Source organism: Lolium perenne, chromosome 2, assembly GCF_019359855.2.
Source record: "Lolium perenne isolate Kyuss_39 chromosome 2, Kyuss_2.0, whole genome shotgun sequence".
NCBI lineage: Eukaryota > Viridiplantae > Streptophyta > Magnoliopsida > Poales > Poaceae > Lolium > Lolium perenne.
Genome location: NC_067245.2, coordinates 236710430 through 236733713, shown reverse-complemented (window position 1 = coordinate 236733713; position 23284 = coordinate 236710430). Strand labels below are relative to the sequence as shown.

Below are 23284 nucleotides of genomic sequence, written 5' to 3'. Positions count from 1 at the left end.
ATAAGGGCCAGGAGAGGATCTGCCGAGACACTTCAAGGGTTCTCCGCAAGTCAAGAGCTAGAACCCTAGAATCTTAGCCTCTCGACGAGACACTAGCCATAGCCTGTCGGCTACCCCATTTTAACCCGATATATTCGATAATCAAGATCATACAAGCATGAAGTAAGGGTTTTACCTCATAGAGGGTCCCGAACCTGGGTAAATCTCTCTCCCCGTTTGTTTGGTATCCGATGCCTAGTGTCAGCCTGCAGGATTCCGTCAATCCTAAACCCCTCATGGTGGGCATTGCCGGGGAACACCCTCGTCACGTAGTCTATGTAAATGACGACGCCCGCAGGCGGCAGCGATGGCGTGATCCATTTGTCGGAGGAGTGGGGAGACGGAGGAGCGGGACCGCGCGAGGAACCCTCCCCGTAGGCGGGGGCGACGGCGTGCGGCGGGCATCGACCTTGAGGAGCGCCACCAAGCTGGCGCGTAGGCACGGAGGCACGTGGCGAAAGGACGCGGTTCGTCCATTTGAATGTCGCCCTCTTCTTCGCCACCTTCGAGCGCTTGCGCTTCTGCTCCACGTCGGCATGGGGGGGGGGGGGGTTATCGTTGCCCAACCCTGAATCTGCCGCGGCGACCTGCCATGGCGCGGATTTGGTGTTCCTCCACGACAAACTGCTATTTTGGTGAGTGCGGCGGCGAAGCGGTGGGGCTAGGTTTCGGCGAGGTACAGAATGCGGGTTTTGAACCGTATCATCCCCTCTGATCGGTATTTGTACGTACCCACCGACCGATTTCACGGGCCCGTTTCACTAGGTATGTTAGAGTGGTCTAAGGCGCCCTAGAGGTACCAGGCCCAACTAAGGATGGCAATTTTACCCACGGATACGGGTACCCGCATGGGCAGGGTATGGGTAAACTTTTATGGCCATGGGTAGTACCCATACCCTGCCCGTTAAGTCATGTGCAGGGCACGGTATAGCCTCGTACCCGCGGGTATACTCGTACCCTGCTCATTTATTGTCAAATTCATACGTGACACGTCTATTTTTGTTGACTTATGAGTTAGAATATGAGAATGTTATTTTTATATTATGTTAATTGTTATGTACTCAACTACGTATTATTGATTTGAGATAATTAATTTTTTTAATCGAATTTGTTATCGATAAATGTAAAATTGTGATTGACTTGTGTATAATTTAACGTACCCACCGGGTATCCAATGGGTACGGGTACCCGCCGGGTATGGGTACGGGTAAAGTTTCATACCCATAGGGGTATGGGTAGAAGTTTGTACCCATTGACTATACGAGTATAGGTATGATATTGCTCTACCCTGCCCATTGCCATCCTTAGGCCCAACTATACCTATAAACAGTTTGGAGGTATAAAGATGGGTTGGATATGACAAAAAATTTAGAGACAAATACTAGTATACTTTTTTGATAAACTTTGGTAAAAAAGTTGGATTTGTCAAAATTGCCCCATCACCGCAGCAAGCAAGTAAGCATCGCTAGCTTGAGCCTTCAAGGTAGCCGCCACGACAGGCACCCACGTCTCCCTGACGTGGCAGCCCCAAACCACCACACAAGTACGTTCATCCCCATCCGCTGCTCCCCGCACGCCATCCGTCCACCTGGGTGGACCCCGTCCATGCACCACCGCTCCCAACCATCCGCCCCGGACGCCGCAACACCCACCGTCCCGTACGCCCGTTCCATGGAGCGAAGCCCCGCCCGCCACCCCACACCACGACAACAACGCACCGCGAGGTAGCTGACAGGTGGCCCCGCTTTAATGGCACTACGAGTGGTCACATGATCTACGTGTCCCCTGCCTGCAGCTCTCGCCGACGAACACATATCAGACTCGTCTCGCGGTGGCGGTGCCACTACTTGGCAAGTAAGAAAAGTAGTTAGCATTAACTAATTACAATTACGCCCGAGAAATTAACTTAGCGGGCGGCCCATGATAAAGCATAGGTGTCAGACCGGGGTGGTAGTAGCCCGATAAATAAAAATACGGCGTCCCCCTTGCGCTAGCGTCCCCGTCTCGCCTCGCCTCGCCTCGCTCCAACTCACCGCGCCGCGCCCGTGATCCGCCCCGCCGCCCTCGATCTCCACAGGTGATCCACCCCGATCGGCCGCGGCCGCAGCTCAGATTCGGCCCCCTGGGCTCGATCGATTTGAGGCGCTGATTCGATTGCGTCTCTGTGTGTGTGTGCTGTAGGGAGGGAGCGCGGAGGGAGATGGCGGCGGAGGACGGGGCGAGGTCGCCCACCAGGATGCTGGCGGAGGGCCATCTGCGGGTCGCTACGGGCGGGGGCGCGCCGGCTGACGGCGGGATCGCCGTCCGCCACCTCCCACACCACCACCACACCGCTAAGAAAGGTGACTGTCTGTGCTTGGCCATCTATGCTGTATATAGCGCTGAATTATGTCATGCTTTGAGAATCGGTCTGTGAACCAGGATAGAGGGGACTAGAATCGTAGGCACCGGGAGTGTTCAGCTTTGCTGTGAGCTATGGCCTCCAACTCTAGAGGCTGATTTGAGCGAAGGCGGGTAGGAGATGTGGTAGATTCAGCTCATCTTAGGGTCGCCTGCTGCTATGCATGCATGATGGAGCAGCACGGCTTTCGGAAGCACATGGTTCAATCCGTGCGGACGGGCCGAGTCTCGTCAGTCAGTGGATCATAAGTGATAGAAGACCGGGATCAAGTTTGCTCTGTTTAACATGGTACTGGCTCTACGTTGTAGTTTCGAAGTGGCGGGAAAAATAAACGCCGTTTGATTCTGGTTTGGTTGGATGTCTTGGGGTCCTGATTTAGTAAGGAGATCGATGGATTTTCTTGTAGTTCTAGGTTGTTGTTTTTTTTCCTTGTCCGTATGGAGTTAAAAGTACACACCTAGGGTTTTGACTAAAGATATGTCGTCACGGGGGTCGCCGACGGAGTTGAAGCGTCCAAAACATAGACAGCAACAATACACGGCGCACTTGTTCTTATTGGACTTCAGTGCTTGCTGCCTAGTTTGGTCATCCAATTGGTAGCGGATTTGTCGGTTTCGATATGCTTCTCTTGAGTATTGTCATTGCGTTCCATGGTTGGTTGGTAGTACGGCTACATGTTTGGAGGGTTATCAGCTTGCGCTTACGAATCCGTACACAAGTCTGCGACAGTTCTTGGTAGTTTTCGGTGCCTCAACGTGCAACATTCTTGTGGATTCGACATGAAAAAGGATTTGTCGGTATATGTTGGACTTCTTTGGTTGCTGTCCAGTTTGGGTATGCAGTTGGTAGCGGCTTTGTCGGTTTCGATATGTTGCTCTGACTATTGTCTTTGTCTTTCATGTACTTCTAGGTCGTTTTTTCTTGTCCGAAATGAGTTGAAAGTTCAAACCTAGGATTTCAATTAAGGTATATGTCATTAGGGGTCGCCGACAAAGCTGAAACGTCCAAAACGTAGACATCAACTATACTGGCGCCACTTGTTTATATTGGACCTCAGTGGTTGCTGCCCAGGTTGGTCATGCAATTGGTAGCGCATTTGTCGGTTTCAATATGTTCTTCTCAGTATTGTCTTTGCGTTCCATGGCTGGTCGGTAGTACGACTCCGTGTTTGGAGGGTTATGAGCTTGTGCTTACAAATCCTGAAAGAAGTCTACTGACAGTTTAGAGATACTATGGTGTTGAAAACAACTAAGAACTAGGGTTTATCATGACTTTGCGGTTAGGACAATCTCTCTTGAAGTGACCCTTGCCACCACATGTATGACAAGCCATATCACGGTTTCTGGTAGTTTTTGGTTGCCTGTTCTTGACCAAATGGCTCTAATTCTTTTGTGTGCAACATCCTCATGACTTCAACAGAACGAATATTTGTCAATTTCGATATAATCCAGTGCAATTAATGCCCTTTGTTTCCATTATTGGTTCATAATTCTGGCTATGTGCTTTAAGCCTGTGCTTATTGCTGATCAAAGCATAATCTCCAATTAAGGGATCTGATTGCTAATTTGCTATTTTCCATAAATGTCAACTGCCGTATATTGGGAAGCTCAAGCTAGACCATCCCTACTTTGTAGGGTTATGGATGTTGTGCATAATCTGAACCCTTAGATCAAAGAAGGTACCTATTAGAGTGTGTGCAAATGCAGTATGTTTGGCCTGTTCTTCCAAATTATTGTTATGTGCGATAAATTCATTTGTGGCGAGGCATGACCGTCCTTCCATTAGCACGTGTATCATTTGCCATTTCTGTACATTACGACCCATGTGACTAAAACTGTTGTTGTTATATTATTAACTATGACATGCTGGCCTTGTTGAAATTAGATTTGATTGTTAAAAATGAGAAGGCAATATGTAGTTTTCTTCTAGTATTATTCATGTGTGGATTTACACATTGGTTTATCTTTGTTATTGCTAATAGTTCCTAGGCAGTGGGAGTGTTCAGCTTTGCTGTGAGCTATGGCATCTAACTCTAGAGGGTGATTTGAGCGAAGGTGCGTAGGAGATGCGGTAGATTTAGCTCATCTTAGGGTCGTCTGTTGCTATGCATGCCTGATGGAGCAGCACGGCTTTCGGAAGTACATGGTTTGAACCGTGCGGGCGGGCGGAATCTCGTCAGTGGATCATAAGCGATAGAAGACAGGGATCGAGTTTGCTCTGTTTAACATGGTACTGGCTCTATGTTGCAGTTTCAAAGTGGCGGGAAAAATAAATGCCACTTGATTCTGGTTTGGTTCGTTGTCTTGGGGTCCTGATTTAGTTAGGAGATCGACGGATTTCCTCTTGGTTCTAGGTTGTTTCTTTTATCCTTGTCCGGAAGGAGTTAAAAGTACAAACCTATGGTTTTGACTAAAGATTTGTCGTTAGGGGTCGCCGACGGAGTTGAAGCGTCCAAAACATAGACAGCAACAATACACGGCGCTGAAAGGAGTTAAAAGATTTGTCGTTAAAAATACAAACCTAGGGTTTTGACTAAAGATTTGCGTTACGGGGGTCGCCGACGGAGTTGAAGCGTCAACATAGACAACAACAATACACGGTGCCGAAAGGAGTTAAAAGATTTGTCGTTAAAAATACAAACCTAGGGTTTTGACTAAAGATTTGTCGTTACGGGGTCGCCGACGTAATTGAAGTGTCCAAAACATAGACAACAACAACACACGGCGCCGAAAGGAGTTAAAAGATTTGTTGTTAAAAATACAAACCTAGGGTTTTGACTAAAGATTTGTCGTTATGGGGGTCGCCTACGGAGTTGAAGCGTCCAAAACATAGACAGCAACAATACACGGCGCCAAAAGGAGTTAAAAGATTTGTCGTTAAAAATACAAACCTAGGGTTTTGACTAAAGATTTGTCGTTACGGGGGTTGCCGACGGAGTTGAAGCGTCCAAAACATAGACAGCAACAACATACGTCGCGGCTTGTTCTTATTGGACTTCAGTGCTTGCTGCCTAGTTTGGTCATCCAACTGGTAGTGGATTTGTCGATTTCGATATGCTTCTCTGAGTATTGTCATTGCGTTCCATGGTTGGTTGGTAGTATGGTTACATGTTTGGACGGTTATGAGCTTGCACTTAAAAATCCTAAAAGAAGTTTGTAATAGTTTCTTTTAGTTTTCGGTGCCTCGGCGTGCAGCATTCTTGTGGATTCGACAGAAAAAGGATTGTCGGTTTATGTTGGATTTCTTTGGTTGCTGCCCAGTTTATATTGGACTTCAGTGGTTGCTGCCCAGTTTGGTCATGCAATTGGTGGTGCATTTGTCGGTTTCAATATGTTCCTCCCAGTATTGTCTTTGTGTTCCATGCTGGTCGGTAGTATGACTACGTGTTTGGCGGGTTATGAGCTTGCGATTACAAATCCTGAAAGAAGTCTACTGACAGTTTCTGGTAGTTTTTGGTTGCCTGTTCTTGGTTGCCTGTTCTTGACCAAAAGGCTCTAATTCTTTTGTGTGCAACATCATCATGACTTCAACAGAAAAAAAAAAAAATTTGGTTTCAATATAATCCAGTGCAATTAATGCCCTTTGTTTCCATTATTGGTTCATAATTCTGGCTATGTGCTTTAAGCCTGTGGCCTGAGCTTATTGCTGATCAAAGCATAATCTCCAATTAAGGGATCTGATTGCTATTTTCTATAAATGTCAACTGCCGTATATTGGGAAGCTCAAGCTAGACCATCCCTACTTTGTAGGGTTATGTATGTTGTGCATAATCTGAACCCTTAGATCCCAGAAGGGACCTATTAGAGTGTGAAATCATGCAAATGCAGTATGTTTGGCTTGTTCCTCCAAACTATTGTTATATGCAATAAATTCATTTGTGGCGAGGCATGACCGTCCATCCATTAGCTAGTGTATCGTTTGCCATTTCTGTACATTACGATCCCTGCGACTAAACTGCTGTTGTTATATTAACTATGACATGCTGGCCTTGTTGAAATTAGATTTGATTGTCAAAATGAGAAGGCAATATGTAGTTTTCTTCTACTGTTATTCATCTGTGGATTTACATTGGTTTATCTTTGTTATTGCTATAGTTCCTATGCGTATTACTGTAACTCTGTGAATGCTGATTTCAGAAGGTGTTGGTGCGAAAAGTGAAGAAAACAACCATGGAGATGCAGAATTTTCACCATCCCAAGAGTTGGACAAATTAGTTAATGGGACCAACAAGGTTTGACCTGTCTATTGTCTATTATATTACCAATATTTTTTCTCCGTTGATACGACATTACTCTAATCTAGCCTTCACTGCAAAATGCAGGTTCCTGCTACATTAGATGACTATAGAAAGCTTGTAGTTCCAGTAATTGAGGAGTATTTTAGTACAGGAGACGTGCAACTGGCAGCTTCCGAGCTAAGGAATCTTGGATCAGATCAGTTTCACTACTACTTTGTGAAGAAACTCATATCCATGGCGATGGACCGCCATGATAAAGAAAAAGAAATGGCGTCGGTTCTGCTGTCTGCCTTGTATGCTGATCTATTGGGCACCTTCAAGATGAGTGAAGGTTTTATGATGCTACTCGAGTCAACAGAAGATCTATCTGTGGATATACCAGATGCTGTTGATGTTTTGGCTGTTTTCGTTGCACGCGCTGTTGTTGATGAAATATTGCCTCCTGTTTTTCTCACTCGAGGCAGGGCATTGCTTCCAGAATCTTCAAAAGGTGTTGAAGTTCTGCAAATTGCTGAGAAGAGTTACTTGTCAGCTCCTCACCATGCAGAATTAGTTGAAAGCAAGTGGGGCGGGAGCACTTACTTTACTGTAGAAGAGGCGAAAAAGAGGATCCAAAGTATTCTGAGGGAGTATATTGAGAGTGGAGACACTGATGAAGCCTTTAGGTGCATAAGGGAGCTGGGCCTTCCATTCTTCCATCATGAGGTTGTTAAACGTGCTCTCATCCTTGGCATAGAGAATCCATCGTCACAACCATTAGTCCTGAAGTTGCTAAAGGAATCAACAGCGGGTTGTTTCATCAGTTCTAATCAGGTGTCAAAGGGTTTCTCTCGGGTAGCTGAGAGTGTTGATGACCTGAGCCTTGATGTTCCTTCGGCCAAAACACTTTTTGACAAGCTGCTTTCAGCAGCTATATCCGAAGGGTGGCTTGATGCTTCATTCAGTAAATCTGCTGCCTCTGATGAAGATCATGTGAATGCAAGTGGTGAAAAGGTGAAGCGTTTTAAAGAAGAATCTGGTCACATAATTCAGGAGTATTTTCTGTCAGATGATGTCCCGGAACTCTTAAGAAGCCTTCAAGAGCTCTCTGCCCCTGAATACAACGCCATTTTCCTCAAGAAGCTTATTACGGTTGCTATGGATAGAAAGAACAGGGAGAAGGAGATGGCTTCTGTGCTCCTTTCTTCACTCAGTTTGGAACTGTTTTCCACAGATGACATTATGAAGGGGTTCATAATGCTCCTGCAGTCAGCGGAGGACACTGCTCTTGACATTGTGGATGCTCCCAGTGAACTCGCCCTCTTCCTGGCTAGGGCAGTGATCGACGAGGTTTTGGTGCCACTGAATTTGGATGATATCAGCAGCAAGCTACGCCCGAATAGCAGCGGTAGTCAGACCGTCCAGATGGCCAGCTCTTTGCTTGCTGCGCGCCACTCCGGTGAGAGGATACTGCGCTGCTGGGGCGGGGGTACAGGCTGGGCAGTGGAAGACGCAAAGGACAAGATCTCAAAGCTTCTCGAGGAATACAACACCGGCGGTGACCTGGGTGAAGCCTGCCAGTGCATCCGCGACCTTGGGATGCCCTTCTTCAACCATGAGGTGGTGAAGAAGGCGCTGGTGATGGCGATGGACAAGCAGAATGAGGCCAGCATCCTGGCCCTGCTCCAGGAGTGCTTCGGCGAGGGCCTAATAACCATCAACCAGATGACCAAAGGCTTCGCCCGTGTCAAGGAAGGCCTCGACGACCTGGTCCTCGACATCCCGAACGCGCAGGAGAAGTTTGGAGCCTACGTGGAGCTTGCGACGGAACGTGGCTGGTTGCTGCCATCCTTCGCCTCCGCGCCTTGAGCTTCTTTTCCTGAGCGGCTGGCTAAACTTAAACATGTTTCTCTTGTATATCTTACAAACACCCGTACTGTCTTTACCACCATACCAAAATTTTCCTGTTCCAGCCTTTGTTAAGCTGATATGTTATCGTATACCGGAGTTTGATAGGATGGCCGTGTTGGTACCTGTTGAGACATTGTATTATTGGTTTGGAGGTGAGACTTGGAGAGCTGAGAAATAACACCATTAGTGCACTGTTGTGCGATATCATTAGCAGTAATGTCTTCGAGATAAATGCAGTTTCTGTATTCCCCTGTTCATATGTTTTTCGCCACCTTCGCATACGATACCATCAAAGATGGTGACATGCGCTATCTGCCTTTGATTACGTTGAAGATGACAGACTGCGTCAGTACGCATGACATGCCATAAATGGCTTGTAGCAACTCCTTATCTCGGATCGAAGCTACACAAAATAGCAACACCGGGCATGTGTAGCAGATGAACACGAATGCATCTCCATGGCCATGGTGACGCGATAGAATCGCTTCCGAGCATTGGTGTTTCGCTTTGCGTGTAACCATTCGGAAGCAATGCGGTACCGTGCGAGCAATGTTTTATCTACTGCTCTCCATCGCAAAACAAAAGAGGTTGGTTCGTTAGGATCGAAGCCAACTACCCCATAGAATCCGTGGCGACGAGGAGGCCCGCAATGCTGATGTGGCGTCCAGTTGCCTCCATATATATAGGGCTGAGGGTGGTTTCTCTCTCTCACACCCCCAGACTCACCCCGCGACATTGCCAGGATCAGATAGATAGACTGCGGCAGTTCGATCACCGCCCCGCCGACCGCGATTCCATGTGATCCAGCATCACTGGCACCCTAATCTACTCAGGTTCTTCTTCTTCTTCCCCGTCTCTCCTGGTGGTGTTCCGGTATAGAATTCGTGGGATCGATCGGGATGGTCTCGCAGGCTGATAGTTAGCATAGATGATAGGGGGCAGTTGGATATATGATCTGTTCCGGTTTCTTCTCTGAGGAAGAAGGGAGGATTTTCGCTCTTCTTCTCCACGAAATCCGCTGCTAGTTTCTTCTCCTGGTGGCTGCGCAGTGTGTAGTAGAACTAGGGAGGCTGGGAGTAGTAAGGGTTTTAGCCTTTTAGGTGATGGAAATCGAATCGGAAGATGCTGGGCTGATGCCTTGACTTCGTGATCTTGGACCTTGATCGGATGACAGTGGTTTCTTTATCTCTTGGCGGCCGGATCGTCTCTTTCCTGTACTTGTTTATTTCTTTGGCTGAGTGTCTAGTCCACTGTGTTGATGTTGACTGATCGGCGATGATCATGTACAGGGAATGGTGTATAATCAGTTCATCTTGTTAAAATTTCTGGGGATCCTCTTTCTTTTGTTAGGGCTGTGTATAGGAGTTGTAATATTTGCTTGCAGTTTCTTGCTTGTACATTGGATAATTATACTAGTATTGGATGCTTCGATTATACACCTAATGATTAAGGGTGTGGGTTTGCTGTAAAACAAATGTCATCTTCAGATTATAGTAGTTAGGACTATTTAATGATCAAGGGTGTGGGTTTGCTGTAAAACAAATGTCATCTTCAGATTGCTAAATTTGGGAACAAATCTTACTCTATGATGGAGTATGCTCATTCTTTATTTATATATTCAACAGCGAAGTGCCATATGAGTTGCATAACCATATAACTGGTTGCTGTTTTGTTTCCTTGAATAGTAGTACAATGCATGATTTGACTAATTACCTTCTCTATGAAACGCTGCTGTTTTGCATTAATAAATAAATACAATGCATGATTTGACAAGTTACTTTCCCTACACAAAAAATGCAGCTGCCTTCTCCTTAAGCTCCTGAGTTCATAGGTTTATAATATACTGAATGATCATTTTTCACAATAGCTGCTAGAGCATATGGAGTGTCCAATGGATGCCACAGCAAGCGAAGCCTCACTGGTTATACAGTTCCACAACATAGTGCATGATGCCACCTCACAGTCTCCCCAGCGGGATCCGGAAGACGAGCACACAAAACGCCATTTCTCCGGAGAAGAAGCCATAGGGCAGTTTCCCCTGGCTGCTAACCCATCCATTCTCCTGCATTTGCTCTCATCCTGTGAGCTGGATCCTAAAGATCTTGCCGCTTTGGAGGCAAGTTGTACAGTTACCATAGTTATGCTTTCAGTTGGTGCATGAATTTTGAAATGCTGGTTATGAATTATGATGATGACCAAATGATATGGAGATCTGTCTGTTGTTTCAGGCTACGTGTACATTCTTCAGGAATCCAGCAAAGTTCCCACCTGACTTGGAACTATCACTTCCGGAACTTGCCGCATTTGATATGTGCCAGCATAGGGCCATGTTTAAGCTAATGGGGGCAGAAGAGAAGGAGTGGCTGAAGCAACGGTGTGGGGGCTCTTGGAAGCTTGTTCTTGGATACATTTTAGTCGGTGAGAAGAATTACCGCCGTGGGAAATCTCAAGTTATTGCTGGACCAGGCTACAGCATTGTTGTGACAGCAAAGGGAGACGTGTACTCATTTGGCGCGAATTCCTGGGGCCAGCTTGGCCTTGGGGATACGGAACACAAGTTCAAGCCATGCCTTATCAGGTAGTATGTTGATTTGAACGAATTTACAACAGTGTGCCAATGTCACAAATTGTTTTCTGCATTGTAGGTCTCTCCAAGGCATCAGAATCACCCAAGTCGCAGTTGGATCGAGGCGAACCATGCTTGTGAGCGACACGGGAAGCGTGTACAAATTTGGACACAGTGCCTTTGGGCCGTTTGATTACTATGGAACAGCTCCTACTAATGAAATTAGCTGTCCCAATCCGCAGTTAGTGGAATCACTGAAGGGCATCTTTGTAGTGCAAGCATCTATAGGAGGATTCTTCTCCGCGGTTCTGTCTAGAGAGGGTCGGGTTTATACTTTCTCTTGGGGCCATGCCGAAAGGGTTGGTCATGGTACAGAAATCGCTGATCTCGAGCCTCGTCTTCTCTCCGGACCCCTTGAGGATGTTCTAGTCGTGCAGATTGCTGCTGGAAACTGTTACCTCCTTATGTTAGCATATCATCCCAATGGAATGTAAGCATTTCTCCCTTATGTGCATTATTCATGACTGCCCTCTTTGCTTTGCTATCCAATAGCATTTCCATTTCCATTCACATAACTGAAAACAACCTTTAACTGAAAGAATCCAGGATCATTGAATTCGCGCTTAATTGCATAAATTGTTCTCTCCCTTGATTTTATTTGTGAATATGCAGGTCAGTGTACTCTGTGGGTTGTGGTTTAGGAGGCAAGCTTGGGCATGGGAACACGCGCAACGAGGGCACCCCTCTGCAGATCGAACATTTTCAGACATTCAACATAAGGCCAATGTCAATTTCAGCTGGTGCTTTTCACGTCGCGGTCCTGAGCAGTGACGGGCGCATTTTCACCTGGGGTTGGGGTGTCCATGGCTGTCTGGGACGTGGAGCCGAAGAATACATGACCCTCCCAACGGCGGTGGAAACCTTGAAGGCCGTCCACGTTTCAGCTGGCTACTACACCACATTTGTCATCACCGATAATGGTGAAGTCTACACCTTTGGGCAGAAGGGAGTAGGCCTCCAGGTTTGATCTTAAAATGCTTAGAATCTTGACCAAACTGGATAAACTTGTACTCCCTGCGTTTCATATTAGTCTGCGGCAACTAATATGGAACGGAGGGAGTAGTCAACTATTAATTTTCTCAAATTAATGAATTTGGCCGCTCTGGGTTTCAGGATGGTGAAGACAATGAGAGTGGAGATATCCTGGCTCCCAAACTAGTCACCTCACTCGCCGGGCTAGAGGAAAGTTTTGTGCAGATTAGCTCAACAAATGCCGGGGATTGGATCGACGACAAACTAGTATATGCTCATACGGTTGCTCTCACCAACTCCGGTAAGATGTACGCCTTTGGAGGAGGTAGCCAGGGTCAGCTTGGTGTCAAGCTTGCCGAGGGCAAAGAAGCCATGCCCCCGTTCCAGGTTGCTGTTAATCTCATCTAGTTCTCCAGCATCTGCGAATAATGTCTCTTCCCATGGTTAATTCTGACTGTGGGAAAGCACCTTCATACTGTACAGGGAGAAAAGAAATCTATCTTTAGGCTGTAAAAACTAGAGAACATTTAGGTCATTCTAGAGTTTGAACTTTGGACTTCTTGGTTCCTTTGAGTTGTGGACAGATGATGCCATGACTTCTGGTTTTTAAACTGAACCTAAATCGGAATGGCTGCTTGTTCAAATGTCAGTGCTTTATTCTTCATGGTATGTTCCTAAGGATAGGGTTGAAATGTGGCTTGCGTGGTAATGGTTTCTGGAAAATAAGTACATCTGGACCGCTTGGGCCTGCCTGACCCGCGGCCCTCCTCCGCCCTCCACCCACCCCTCTCCCTTGTCCTTGGAGGCATCTGGCATTTTCTCGGAGGCATCTGGCATTAGCTGTGGGGCGGCCCCTATTGCCTCACCATTCATGGCTAGAGGCCACACTAGGCGAAGCCCTTTATTGTTACGGAGGCACTCTCCACCTAGTTGTGTCGCTTGGTGTTTGAGGCACCTCCTAAACTAGTTGTAGTCGCTTGGTTAGGACAGTCGTGTCCCCCTCCTCTTTAGAGGTTGTATTCAATGAAAAGAAAATCATATTCTTTGCGTTTTCTTGAAGAAACAAAACAATAATACGCAAGGCATTTGAGAAATAGATTTTCCGGTTCTTCCACAGAAGGTTTCAAATTTAGAAATAGCAGGACTATTCAGTTGGATTTATCATCGGCATGCTGTACAAACGCTTACTGGCATTATTTGATTCTTTCTTGGAAGAACTGGAAACCACCGCTTCAGGTCTCTTGTCAAATCTGCATAGCTAAAACATCTGACTAAATCAGGGGTACAAACAACATTTTTCCTCGGTTGTTTTACAAATAACAAGAACCCCGCTTGGTGCAAATGCCTCAGTTATCTAGATTTAATCCTGTTCGCTGACTTAATAACTGCTGCCAAAGGGTGACCATATCTCCAGCTTCAGGCAAAATTTCGGCTTTGCAAAATTTATGTGATTTTGGTCCATCTAATTTGAGCATCCATTTCTGCAGTCCAAAAGCAAGACAATCAAAGAAGTGAACTCAAAAACATAATACTAAAACATGTAATGCATTGTTTATATTCTACGTTATTACATTTTGACAATGTAAGTTTTTTTTTTCAATTTTATTTATTCTTGTGGCACAATTTCCTCTAATGATATGATCATTCACATTTCCAAGAAGTAATGTTTGTGCTGGCCGTTGCATTGCAGTGATTGTATGCAACAAAGCACCAGCTAATGGGGTCAAGAGACCGCATGACCACTAGCAACAGAACAGCAAGAGCAGTGTTCGCAAGGCTGCCTGATGAAATGATGCGTAAATATAGGGTAATGTACCTGTTAGATTGACTGTTTAGGCCCCCTCCAGCAGAGCAGATTTGAACCAAATAGCGAAGTTTTGATGGACCTGCAGGAGAAACAATGAGTATGGCACTGCCTACCAAAATGTGCAGACAATTATGTAAAAATGAAGAATAAGTCAAAACACTGTTACGTAATATCAATGGCATTCAGATCACTTACAAGTCCTCATCTCTTGAACCGTAAGTAGCTCGTGAATTTGATCTTGGACACTGCTCGTAGGGCTCGTATGCGCAGAAATAAGTATCAAATTCTTTCTTAGGTAGGAAACTCATTTTGTTGTGTGGCTGGATCCTGAAACAGATTGTGTGAGCTGCATCTGATGAGAAGAACCTCTTTTGAAGCTTCAATGTTCGTGAGAAGCAATTTGGCTGAAGGTCAGGCTCCTGGATGCTATCAAAACGACCCTGCTCGCTAGCACCCTTGGAGCAGTTAGTCTCAGACCTACATGTCCTTGTTAGGTCATCGGTCATCGATCTGTTTGACGTCAAGGTGCTTCGGGCATCGTCCTCACTGCCATGAACTTTTGGTTTAGAATCAACGCGTTGCACAATGAATGGTGATCGCTGCTGACTAGAGGAGTAGCCTTTGAGCGGTGTTTCCCTTGCTCCATGCCTCACAGCTTCGTCTTCTTCAGTCACAGATGAATCTGACAGCTCTTGCTTTCGTCCTGAGCAGCCGAGCAGGCTGAATGAATGTCTCTTCAGCCTTGGATCTTTCCTCACTGTGCATGGTACAAGTTTGAATCTGATCTCCACATTGAACCCAAGAACATGCTGTAATAGTCCTTCTATCAGGCTTTGCATTTTCTCTGCCCTTGATAGGTGATCCGGGTGACTGAATCCAACTTCTGCTATAGCCACCTCTGAGAATTTCACATTTGTTGCGTCATAATCAGCATAAACCTATGAGAAGGCTAAAAATAAAATCAATAAAACATGGTAGGCATGATTTACCTTCAGTAACATGGACTGATGATAGCATTCCTTCTTTTTTGAGAAAACTTTTGGCTGACCTGGATTGACATTTCCCAATGGCTCTCCTCCAGATGTTTTCAAGCTTAAGCCGTCTACAGTGTCTTTCGGAACAGTTAGACTTGTTGCTGTTACACGCATCACAGAAATTGGAGCTTGAATTTACCTTGGAAACCCAGTCATCTGCACATAATATCATGAATGTTATATCATTCTGTTGGGTACCAGTACAAATAATATATTTGATTGTATTTACCTGTATATCCTGTTGCTGAATGTGCATGGATGTCATTTGTTTCTGCTACTAGATCAGATTCATTGGTGCCAAACTGCAAAAGCGCAACAGTAACCCAGGTAGCCTTATTTCTTGATGTCCTCAATTGCTTTTCAGTTTCTGACAGTACTTTCAGTGCATGTCTGAGTTTCCTTATACCAACTTCTGCCACTGCAAGATCATCAGAAAATAGTAAGGGTAAAAGAATTGGTGGAACCAAACAGGTATGTGGGATTGTGGATAGCAAACTTTCATAGTTCAAAATGCACCTGTTATCAGAACAGACCATACATATTAGTGATTTGACTAGACTTCAAAAATTGAGAGCATAAAAATTTCTGGTTTATCATTGATACAATGGTGCATAATATACATGTGGAAACATAGAAACTCATTATAGGAAAGCATACATACACGCATATCTTCCTAAGAAACTTTTGCTGACTTCAGTGACTGCAGATTGACATCGTCCCGAGAGGATGTCCATAATAAGGTTTGCCAACTGAGAAACCAGCTGCAGAGGGTCAATTGACGACGACATAAGTTCCCGAGCTCGTCTGACAGTATTGGTGGTGTCCGATGACAATGCTAGATCAAGCAACTCAATCAACTCATCATCAGACACCAATCCTACCTGCAAATAACAAAGGTGGAAACATGATTATACTGTGTGACTGCCTATTATTTCCTATTGAAAATCATGGTACACTACTCACAAGTTCATGCACAAGAGAAATCGTGACCCTCTTCCCGAGCAAACTAAGCTGATCCAGCATTATCTCAGCATCTCTAAGAGAACCATTAGACTTTGCAGAAATGAAGTACAACCCATCATGGTCAAATTCTAATCCTTCATCTATGCAGATTTTCTCCAACCTGTAGACAATATCTGCAACCTTTATCTTTGGAAAATGGAACTTCTGGCAATGTGTTACGGAAGTGCGAGGCAGGCTATCTAAATCAGAAGTAATCATAATGTACACAGTATGCCGGTATGGCTCATCAAGACTTTTCACTATTGCAGACCAGGCATCTTCTTGCAACAGATGGCATTCATCAACTATGAAAACCTTGAAGCGTGAGGAGTATGGGACAAGAGATGCGCTCTTGAGTAGTGCCTTTACTCGACCCAAACGGTCCATTTTTGCCGCATCAAGTTCTTTTACATCTCTACTCCTCCCAGAGAAGAGAATGACACACTCTTTACAGAACCCACATGGCCTTTGCTCTTCGAGGGAGAGGCAATTTAGAGCAGCAGCAAAAATCCGTGCGGTCGACGTCTTGCCTGTACCACGGGGACCATGAAACAAGTACATTGGAGCAACTTTTCCTTTGCAAGAGGAATACAAGAGGGACTGAGCAACTGCATTGAGGCCAATCAGTTCACTGAAGGATCGAGGGCGGAACTTTTGGCTTAAACACCTCGGTGTCTCAGTGTATGGCACATTGTCTTGGAATGCTGCTTCAGTCCCCTCCGGGGATAAGAGAGGTTGCTCTGGACCATCACTATCGGAGTAAAGATCGCGGTACTTCGATGCTCCTGACCAGCAGTAGCTTATACCACATCCACTAAAATTTGATCCAACAACATCATTCGACCTCATTCGTGTGTCTTCGGTTCCATGCCCCAACGTGCTTCTTCTCGACCCAACTGAGCGCGCTTCACTGGCAGACATACAAGGGCTGCCGACACGGCTCATTGCTGCAGAAGACCTGTTCCTGAATTTGGAATGCATTTCTACTTCTTCGTCAGTCTTCTCCGGCAAAGCAAGATGTGCTTGTTCATAAGAATTCACCTCCTCCTCTTCCTTCTCCTCCGGCACGTTTGTTACTATATTGTTTGCTAACTGTCGGAGAGAGCTATGATTAGAGTGGTTAGAATCCACTGATTTGCGGTGACCATCTACACGGACACGATGACCTTGCTTGTTTCTCGGCGGGTTCAAGCCTCTGATCTTGACAACGGAAGATTTCCTGTAAGATGCAGTTCTTGCATTGGGTGCCCTAAAGCTTCGCTCTGACCCCATAGTAGCTTCAGCTTCCAAATCTACGTCTTCTTCGATTAAGTGATGGTGTGCTGACCTGCTTAGCTCCATTGTGGCTCCATTGCTTGAAGCAGTCTCCCAGATCATATTGTCAGAAGGAGACGCATACTTGCTCAAAGAATTTGTTGATGGATCGCGCAATGACCTCACCCGCTTCAGCTGCACCAAGGTTCTTGACAGTGGCACATCCACAGAGTGGCGCCTCATGTCCGTCATTTTTGAGCCTGCCTTATGCAGCAACAAGAGTAGATGATTATGATTCAGCACTGGCTATTTCCTTCAACATGGCTGCTCCCACTATAACCAAGTCACTGGAACCTGAAATAAATCAGAAATAGCAACCATCAAAACGCTGAAATTAGTGCATAGCAAATAATGAGATGCCAAAATCATAGCTCAAGAATACATCACAAACACAGCTTCAAATGGGTCATCCTTTGTGTTTCAGGTAAACTCGGAGACATTTACAAGGCCACACACACGAGAACAAAAACATGGCAAAACTAAATCCTGGGCTCCTTGCCCCAATTTGAGATCAATGTCAAAATTACTGAGGATGAAAGATAAGATATTATGATGGTCAAAAAAGAGCATTCACAGGAAGAAGTAAAATGGAGCCGAAGAATCAGCAGTCACTTCTCCTTTCCACTGAAACAACATAAAGTAAAGAGAAAACAGTATGAATAATCCACACATTCTCTGCTTTTCTAACAGACGCGACCCCGCAGAAAGTGTGACAAGAAACCAAAAAAAAAGTCAAATCTTGGCCGAGTTCGCCACCCAGCTGTCTGTGCGAGCACCAGTCGTCAATCAGCAGAGGATATCTCAATCAAAAATAGCTCCAAAAATCAATCCAAAACCCCCATCCGAGAACCAAATGGAGCCATCTGGGAGTACAAAAACGGACCAAATCTTGGTCCCATAGGATAGGACCCATTCCCCACCCAACTAACACCTGATTTATTTCGCGTCGCATAAATACAACCAAGTAGAAGTACATAGTCCGAATCATCACCTCTGAAGAAGAAACCACACAAGATGTATACAAGACCACGACAGACCTCTGCTGCGTTTCCCCCATAGCCACATTGCGAGAAGAAACACGAGATCCAGAAGGAAACGGAAGAAGAAAGGGAAGGGAAGGGAGGCAACAAGCAAGAAGCTGGGAGGCGGGCCAGAGCAAGAAAAGGAAAGGGGGTGGTAATGGCTTCTCACCACGGGGTGGCATGCACGGCCGGAAATGAGATCACGGACACGGAGAGCGGCGGCGGCGGCGGTGACCGCACCCGCACGGCAAGTTGGAGAAGAATCAGGCAGGGCTCGATGCGGGTTGAGTGAGTGAGTGAGCTCCTCTGGTGGACTGCGCGTACAATCGCTTTGGCTCAGCTGAGACTGAGGGAGAGCATGGTCACGTGGGTAAGAAAAGCTCAGGTTGGGGGATTAAAGAAATGCTCCGTCGCAGTGGTGGCTGTGATAGTGTCCGTGGCCATGGGTGTGGTGTGGGACACTGAGCTGGGTTCTGCCTCGGGCCTGCTGCAGAGGTGATGGCGTTTCTGCGTGGTTGGCTCCACGGCGGAGGGTGGTGTGTTGCAGCCTTGCAGGGGAGAAATCACAAAGCTCGATAGGCTTTTTGTTTCCTTTCTCTTCAATGCGCGACCTCCTGCTTTTTGTGCATCCAGCACCTCTCTATTGCCTGAAATTGCGAATGTCGCCCCGTTGCCACTTGACACGACAAGCAAAACTTAAACGTGCCTCGTTCATCTTATGTTCAGCTTTGGTCATCTCGCCAGCTACCAGCAAGTACAATAAATTCTAATCAGCTAGCTATAAGGATTAAAATAATATATTTGTGTCTAGTTAGAGAAGAGAAAAGATGAGAGCAATTTCAATAGTGTAGTCAGCTGCTGGCTATAAGGCAAGTGTCATGTCATCTATAGCCAACTTAGAGCCAACATATACAATAGTGAGCTATAAAAATGTAGTACTTTATCAATGTGTGGTCCACTTTTCACTCTCACAAAGTGCCTAGGAGCACGTGATAGAGCTGGCTCTTGCATAAGAGCCCACTCTCCTTCTCTCTCCTCCTCTCTCTCCTCCAACTAAGCAATAATATAATATTTTAATCCTTATAGCCAGCTGACTAGGACTTATTGTACTTGCTCTGAGAAAGAATGTAAAAGCAATTCCAATAGTATAGCGGCTATACTATAGCCCGTTGTAGGCTATAAGCAAGATGTCATGTCATCTATAATTAACATATAGCCAACAAGTACAATAGTTGGCTATAAGAATGTACTACTTTTTCAATGGTTGACCCACCTTTCATTCACACACCTTGTCTAGGAGCACGTGCTAGAGCTAGCTCTTGCATAAGAGCCCACTTAGAGCAAGTACAATAAGGCTGACTCAGCAGGCTATAAGAATTAAAATAGTGTTGTTTTGCTTAGGTGGATGAGAGAGAAGTGGAGAGAGAAGAGAGATGGGCTCTTATGCAAGAGCCAGCTCTTGCACGTGCTCCTAGACACTTTGTGAGTATGTGTGGTGGGCCTTTTACACATAAAGTTATCAATACTTTGTTATCACCAGAATTTGACCGAGTCAGAGGTGGGCCGCGATCAAGATGGGCTTGAAGAATATACATGGAAGAATATACGTGAATCGGCCTTATATGCAAAGTTTGGGCTAGTTTGCCCGTGTATCTGTAATATAGTAGGATACGTATCGATTAGATAGAGTTTGGCTCGTGCCCGGTTGGGATTATTCCCACGTTAGAAAGTCTACGGACTATAAATATGTATCTAGGGTTTATGAAATAAACAACAATCACGTTCACCACAAACCAATCTAGGCGCATCGCCAACTCCCTTGTCTCGAGGGTTTCTTCCGGGTAAGCATCATGCTGCCTAGATCGCATCTTGCGATCTAGGCAGTACACGTTTATTCGTTGTCCATGCGTTGCTCGTACTGAAGCCTTTTTGATGGCGAGCAACGTAGTTATCTTAGATGTGTTAGGGTTAGCATTGTTCATCGTATCATATGCTGTCGTCGTGCAATCCTGAGACGTCTAGCCGCCCTTACACCTATCTTAGGTGTAAGGGCGGCACCCCGCTTGATCATTATTTAGTAGATCCAATCCGTTATGGTTGCTCCTTTTTTTTCAAGGATTAGTTTAATATCTGCATAGTTAGGCCTTACAAACGGGTTGAAGGATCCAGTGGCGCGTAGGGTGTAGTTTGCTAGCCCTAGACAGGATGTTCCGAGGATCAACTTCGTGTTGGTTTTTAGGCCTTGCCTAGGGTCGGTTTACGATCACCGTGCGTGGCCGCCAGGCTCAATCACGAGTAGGATGTTCCGATTATGTGGTGAAAACCCTAAATCGTAGTAGATCGTTTTAGCTTTATACTGATCAAGCAGGACCACCATATATTCGTACACCCCGTACGAATCATGGGTGGATCGGCTCTTTGAGCCTATTCACAGGACAACCTAAGAGCCGATCGAGGCTCGTATTTAATGTTTACGTGTATGCCATGCAGGAAACTAAGCGAGGCACATCCATCACCTTCCTGACCAGGTATAGGTCAGGTGGCACGCCCTTGCACCAGCATCGGACGTGCGTGCCGAGTCTTTGCGGGCCGTCGCTCGGAGGGACCAGGGCCGGCCCGCGATCTGGGAGCCTCCCGGCTCTACCGTGTTGCCCGTCGCTGCTCGCCGGTGGGTTTCTGACCGCAACACATTCTGGCACGCCCGGGGGGACAGTCTACGACATCAACCGCATCGCCATCTACATCTGAGATGGCGGAAGGCACTCCAGTCACGTACGAGGATCTGACCGAGGAGCTCAAGAAGAAGTATGACGAGGTCAAAGCAATCCTCGAAGCCGACCTCATCGGCTCTTTTCACAGAACCCGCTCACATGGCATCAGGTGGAAAGGGTTCTCACCTGAAGGCGCGCTCGATGGAGTGGACCTGTCCACCCCGTCAGAAGAACGCACCAGGTCTCTGCGTCAGGAGATTAACTTCATGATGGCTCATTCGCTACACCGTCATTCTGAGAGCCTGGTGAACACTTTGGAGTGTGTCGCTCTTCGGGTGATCCAGGAAATCATGAGGCATCAGTACTCTCCGTCAGGACCAGCTCTAGGGACTTACCAGGGAGAGATGCCACTCCAGTCCCGTCCACCGCTGCCATTCGCGTTGGCAGCACCAGAAGTGCCGAATTCACCGGCATACGTCGTCTACAAGATCGGTGGTGACCCTAGTGACTACCAGTTCTTGCATGAGGCGCCTAAGGAGATCCCTCACGGATACACGTGTACATACGTGCCAGACTGCAGTAACTGGGCACTCACAAACCAGACTGCAATAGCAGGGACTTCTGGAACAGCAGGAGGAACTTCGGCAACAGATCTTGAGAAGCAGACGTGGCTAGCTAAGTATGCCACTCCGACAAACCTCCAGAGCTCAGCTCCTGCAGTTGGCTCAGAGCTGGAAAAGCAAGCATGGCTGGCTAAGTATGCCACTCCGGCGAATCTTCAGAGTTCGACTCCTGCAGCCAGCACCGAGGATCAAATCAGTACAATCCTGAGAGACCAGTTCGGCATGGTGCCGAAAAGGAGGACAATCGGCTATTCCAAGCCGTACCCCAACGAGTACGAGTTGATCCCGCTACCACCCAAATATCGGCTCCCTGATTTCTCCAAGTTTAATGGATCAGATGGTTCCAGCTCCATCGAGCATGTGAGCCGATATTTGGCACAGCTGGGCACGATCTCAGCAGCAGATGAGTGATGCGCGTGGTTGACGTATTGTCTTTTCGTTCGACACGCGTCCGTTGGGAACCCCAAGAGGAAGGTGTGATGCGCACAGCGGCAAGTTTCCCTCAGTAAGAAACCAAGGTTTAATCGAACCAGTAGGAGTCAAGAAGCACGTTGAAGGTTGATGGCGGCGAAATGTAGTGCGGCGCAACACCAGTGATTCCGGCGCCAACGTGGAACCTGCACAACACAACCAAAATACTTTGCCCCAACGAAACAGTGAGGTTGTCAATCTCACCGGCTTGCTGTAACAAAGGATTAACCGTATTGTGTGGAAGATGATTGTTTGCGAAAACAAGAGAACAAGTATTGCAAGAGATTGTATTTCAGTAAAGAGAATTGGACCGGGGTCCACAGTTCACTAGAGGTGTCTCTCCCATAAGACAAGCAGCATGTTGGGTGAACAAATTACAGTTGGGCAATTGACAAATAAAGAGAGCATGACCATGCACATACATATCATGATGAGTATAGTGAGATTTAATTGGGCATTACGACAAAGTACATAGACCGTCATCCAACTGCATCTATGCCTAAAAAGTCCACCTTCAGGTTATCATCCGAACCCCCTCCGGTATTAAGTTGCAAACAACAGACAATTGCATTAAGTATGGTGCGTAATGTAACTAGTGACTACATCCTTGAACATAGCACTAATGTTTTATCCCTAGTGGCAACAAAGACAACACAACCTTAGAACTTTCTCACACTGTCCCGGTGTCAATGCGGGCATGAACCCACTATCGAGCATAAGTACTCCCTCTTGGAGTTACAAGCATCTACTTGGCCAGAGCATCTACTAGTAACGGAGAGCATGCAAGATCATAAACAACACATAGCATAACTTTGATAATCAACATAACAAGTATTCTCTATTCATCGGATCCCAACAAACACAACATATAGAATTACAGATAGATGATCTTGATCATGTTAGGCAGCTCACAAGATCCGACAATGATAGCACAATGGGGAGAAGACAACCATCTAGCTACTGCTATGGACCCATAGTCCAGGGGTAGACTACTCACACATCACACCGGAGGCGACCATGGCGGCGTAGAGTCCTCCGGGAGATGATTCCCCTCTCCGGCAGGGTGCCGGAGGCGATCTCCTGGATCCCCCGAGATGGGATCGGCGGCGGCGTCTCTGGAAGGTTTTCCGTATCG

At 46.3% G+C, this 23284-nt stretch overlaps 3 protein-coding genes across 4 annotated transcripts; 2 read left to right on the top strand and 1 right to left on the bottom strand.

The window, feature by feature from the left end:
- The first annotated feature begins 1974 nt into the window (after positions 1–1974).
- LOC127335297 (MA3 DOMAIN-CONTAINING TRANSLATION REGULATORY FACTOR 1) lies at positions 1975–8777 on the top strand. Of its 2 annotated transcripts, none has more exons than XM_051361917.2 (4): positions 1975–2116; positions 2221–2381; positions 6580–6671; positions 6762–8777. In XM_051361917.2, exons 2-4 carry the CDS (start codon positions 2240–2242, stop codon positions 8523–8525), a joined length of 1998 nt encoding a protein of 665 aa, XP_051217877.1. In that variant the 5' UTR covers positions 1975–2116; positions 2221–2239; the 3' UTR covers positions 8526–8777. The 2 variants fall into 2 exon arrangements, with proteins under 2 accessions (XP_051217877.1, XP_051217876.1); XM_051361916.2 differs by having other exon boundaries at positions 6577–6671.
- Positions 8778–9179: 402 nt separating this feature from the next.
- LOC127335296 (ultraviolet-B receptor UVR8) lies at positions 9180–12805 on the top strand. The gene is made up of 6 exons (XM_051361915.2): positions 9180–9400; positions 10435–10683; positions 10796–11145; positions 11213–11623; positions 11806–12154; positions 12307–12805. The coding sequence occupies exons 2-6, from the start codon at positions 10447–10449 to the stop codon at positions 12571–12573; spliced, it is 1614 nt and encodes a 537-aa protein (XP_051217875.1). The 5' UTR covers positions 9180–9400; positions 10435–10446; the 3' UTR covers positions 12574–12805.
- Positions 12806–13250: 445 nt separating this feature from the next.
- On the bottom strand, positions 13251–18714 carry LOC127335295 (protein STICHEL-like 2). Its single transcript, XM_051361914.2, has 8 exons — positions 18514–18714; positions 15970–17616; positions 15668–15887; positions 15236–15424; positions 14962–15162; positions 14168–14870; positions 13982–14051; positions 13251–13646 (listed from the first exon to the last, which is right to left on the bottom strand). Exons 2-7 carry the CDS (start codon positions 17512–17514, stop codon positions 13985–13987), a joined length of 2925 nt encoding a protein of 974 aa, XP_051217874.1. The 5' UTR covers positions 17515–17616; positions 18514–18714; the 3' UTR covers positions 13251–13646; positions 13982–13984.
- Between the last annotated feature and the right edge of the window lie 4570 nt (positions 18715–23284).

Excerpts from the sequence above, each read along its gene's own strand:
- LOC127335297 (XM_051361916.2), top strand. The coding sequence starts at position 2,240 with ATGGCGGCGGAGGACGGGGCGAGGTCGCCCACCAGGATGCTGGCGGAG. Across the intron at positions 2,382-6,576 it reads CCACCACACCGCTAAGAAAG|AAGGTGTTGGTGCGAAAAGT; the intron begins GTGACTGTCTGT and ends TGCTGATTTCAG. Across the intron at positions 6,672-6,761 it reads TAGTTAATGGGACCAACAAG|GTTCCTGCTACATTAGATGA; the intron begins GTTTGACCTGTC and ends TGCAAAATGCAG.
- LOC127335296 (XM_051361915.2), top strand. The coding sequence starts at position 10,447 with ATGGAGTGTCCAATGGATGCCACAGCAAGCGAAGCCTCACTGGTTATA. Across the intron at positions 11,146-11,212 it reads TTCAAGCCATGCCTTATCAG|GTCTCTCCAAGGCATCAGAA; the intron begins GTAGTATGTTGA and ends TCTGCATTGTAG. Across the intron at positions 11,624-11,805 it reads GCATATCATCCCAATGGAAT|GTCAGTGTACTCTGTGGGTT; the intron begins GTAAGCATTTCT and ends GTGAATATGCAG.
- LOC127335295 (XM_051361914.2), bottom strand. The coding sequence starts at position 17,514 with ATGACGGACATGAGGCGCCACTCTGTGGATGTGCCACTGTCAAGAACC. Across the intron at positions 15,425-15,667 it reads TTTCTTAGGAAGATATGCGT|TGGCAGAAGTTGGTATAAGG; the intron begins GTATGTATGCTT and ends ATGATCTTGCAG. Across the intron at positions 14,871-14,961 it reads ATCAGTCCATGTTACTGAAG|AGGTGGCTATAGCAGAAGTT; the intron begins GTAAATCATGCC and ends TGAAATTCTCAG.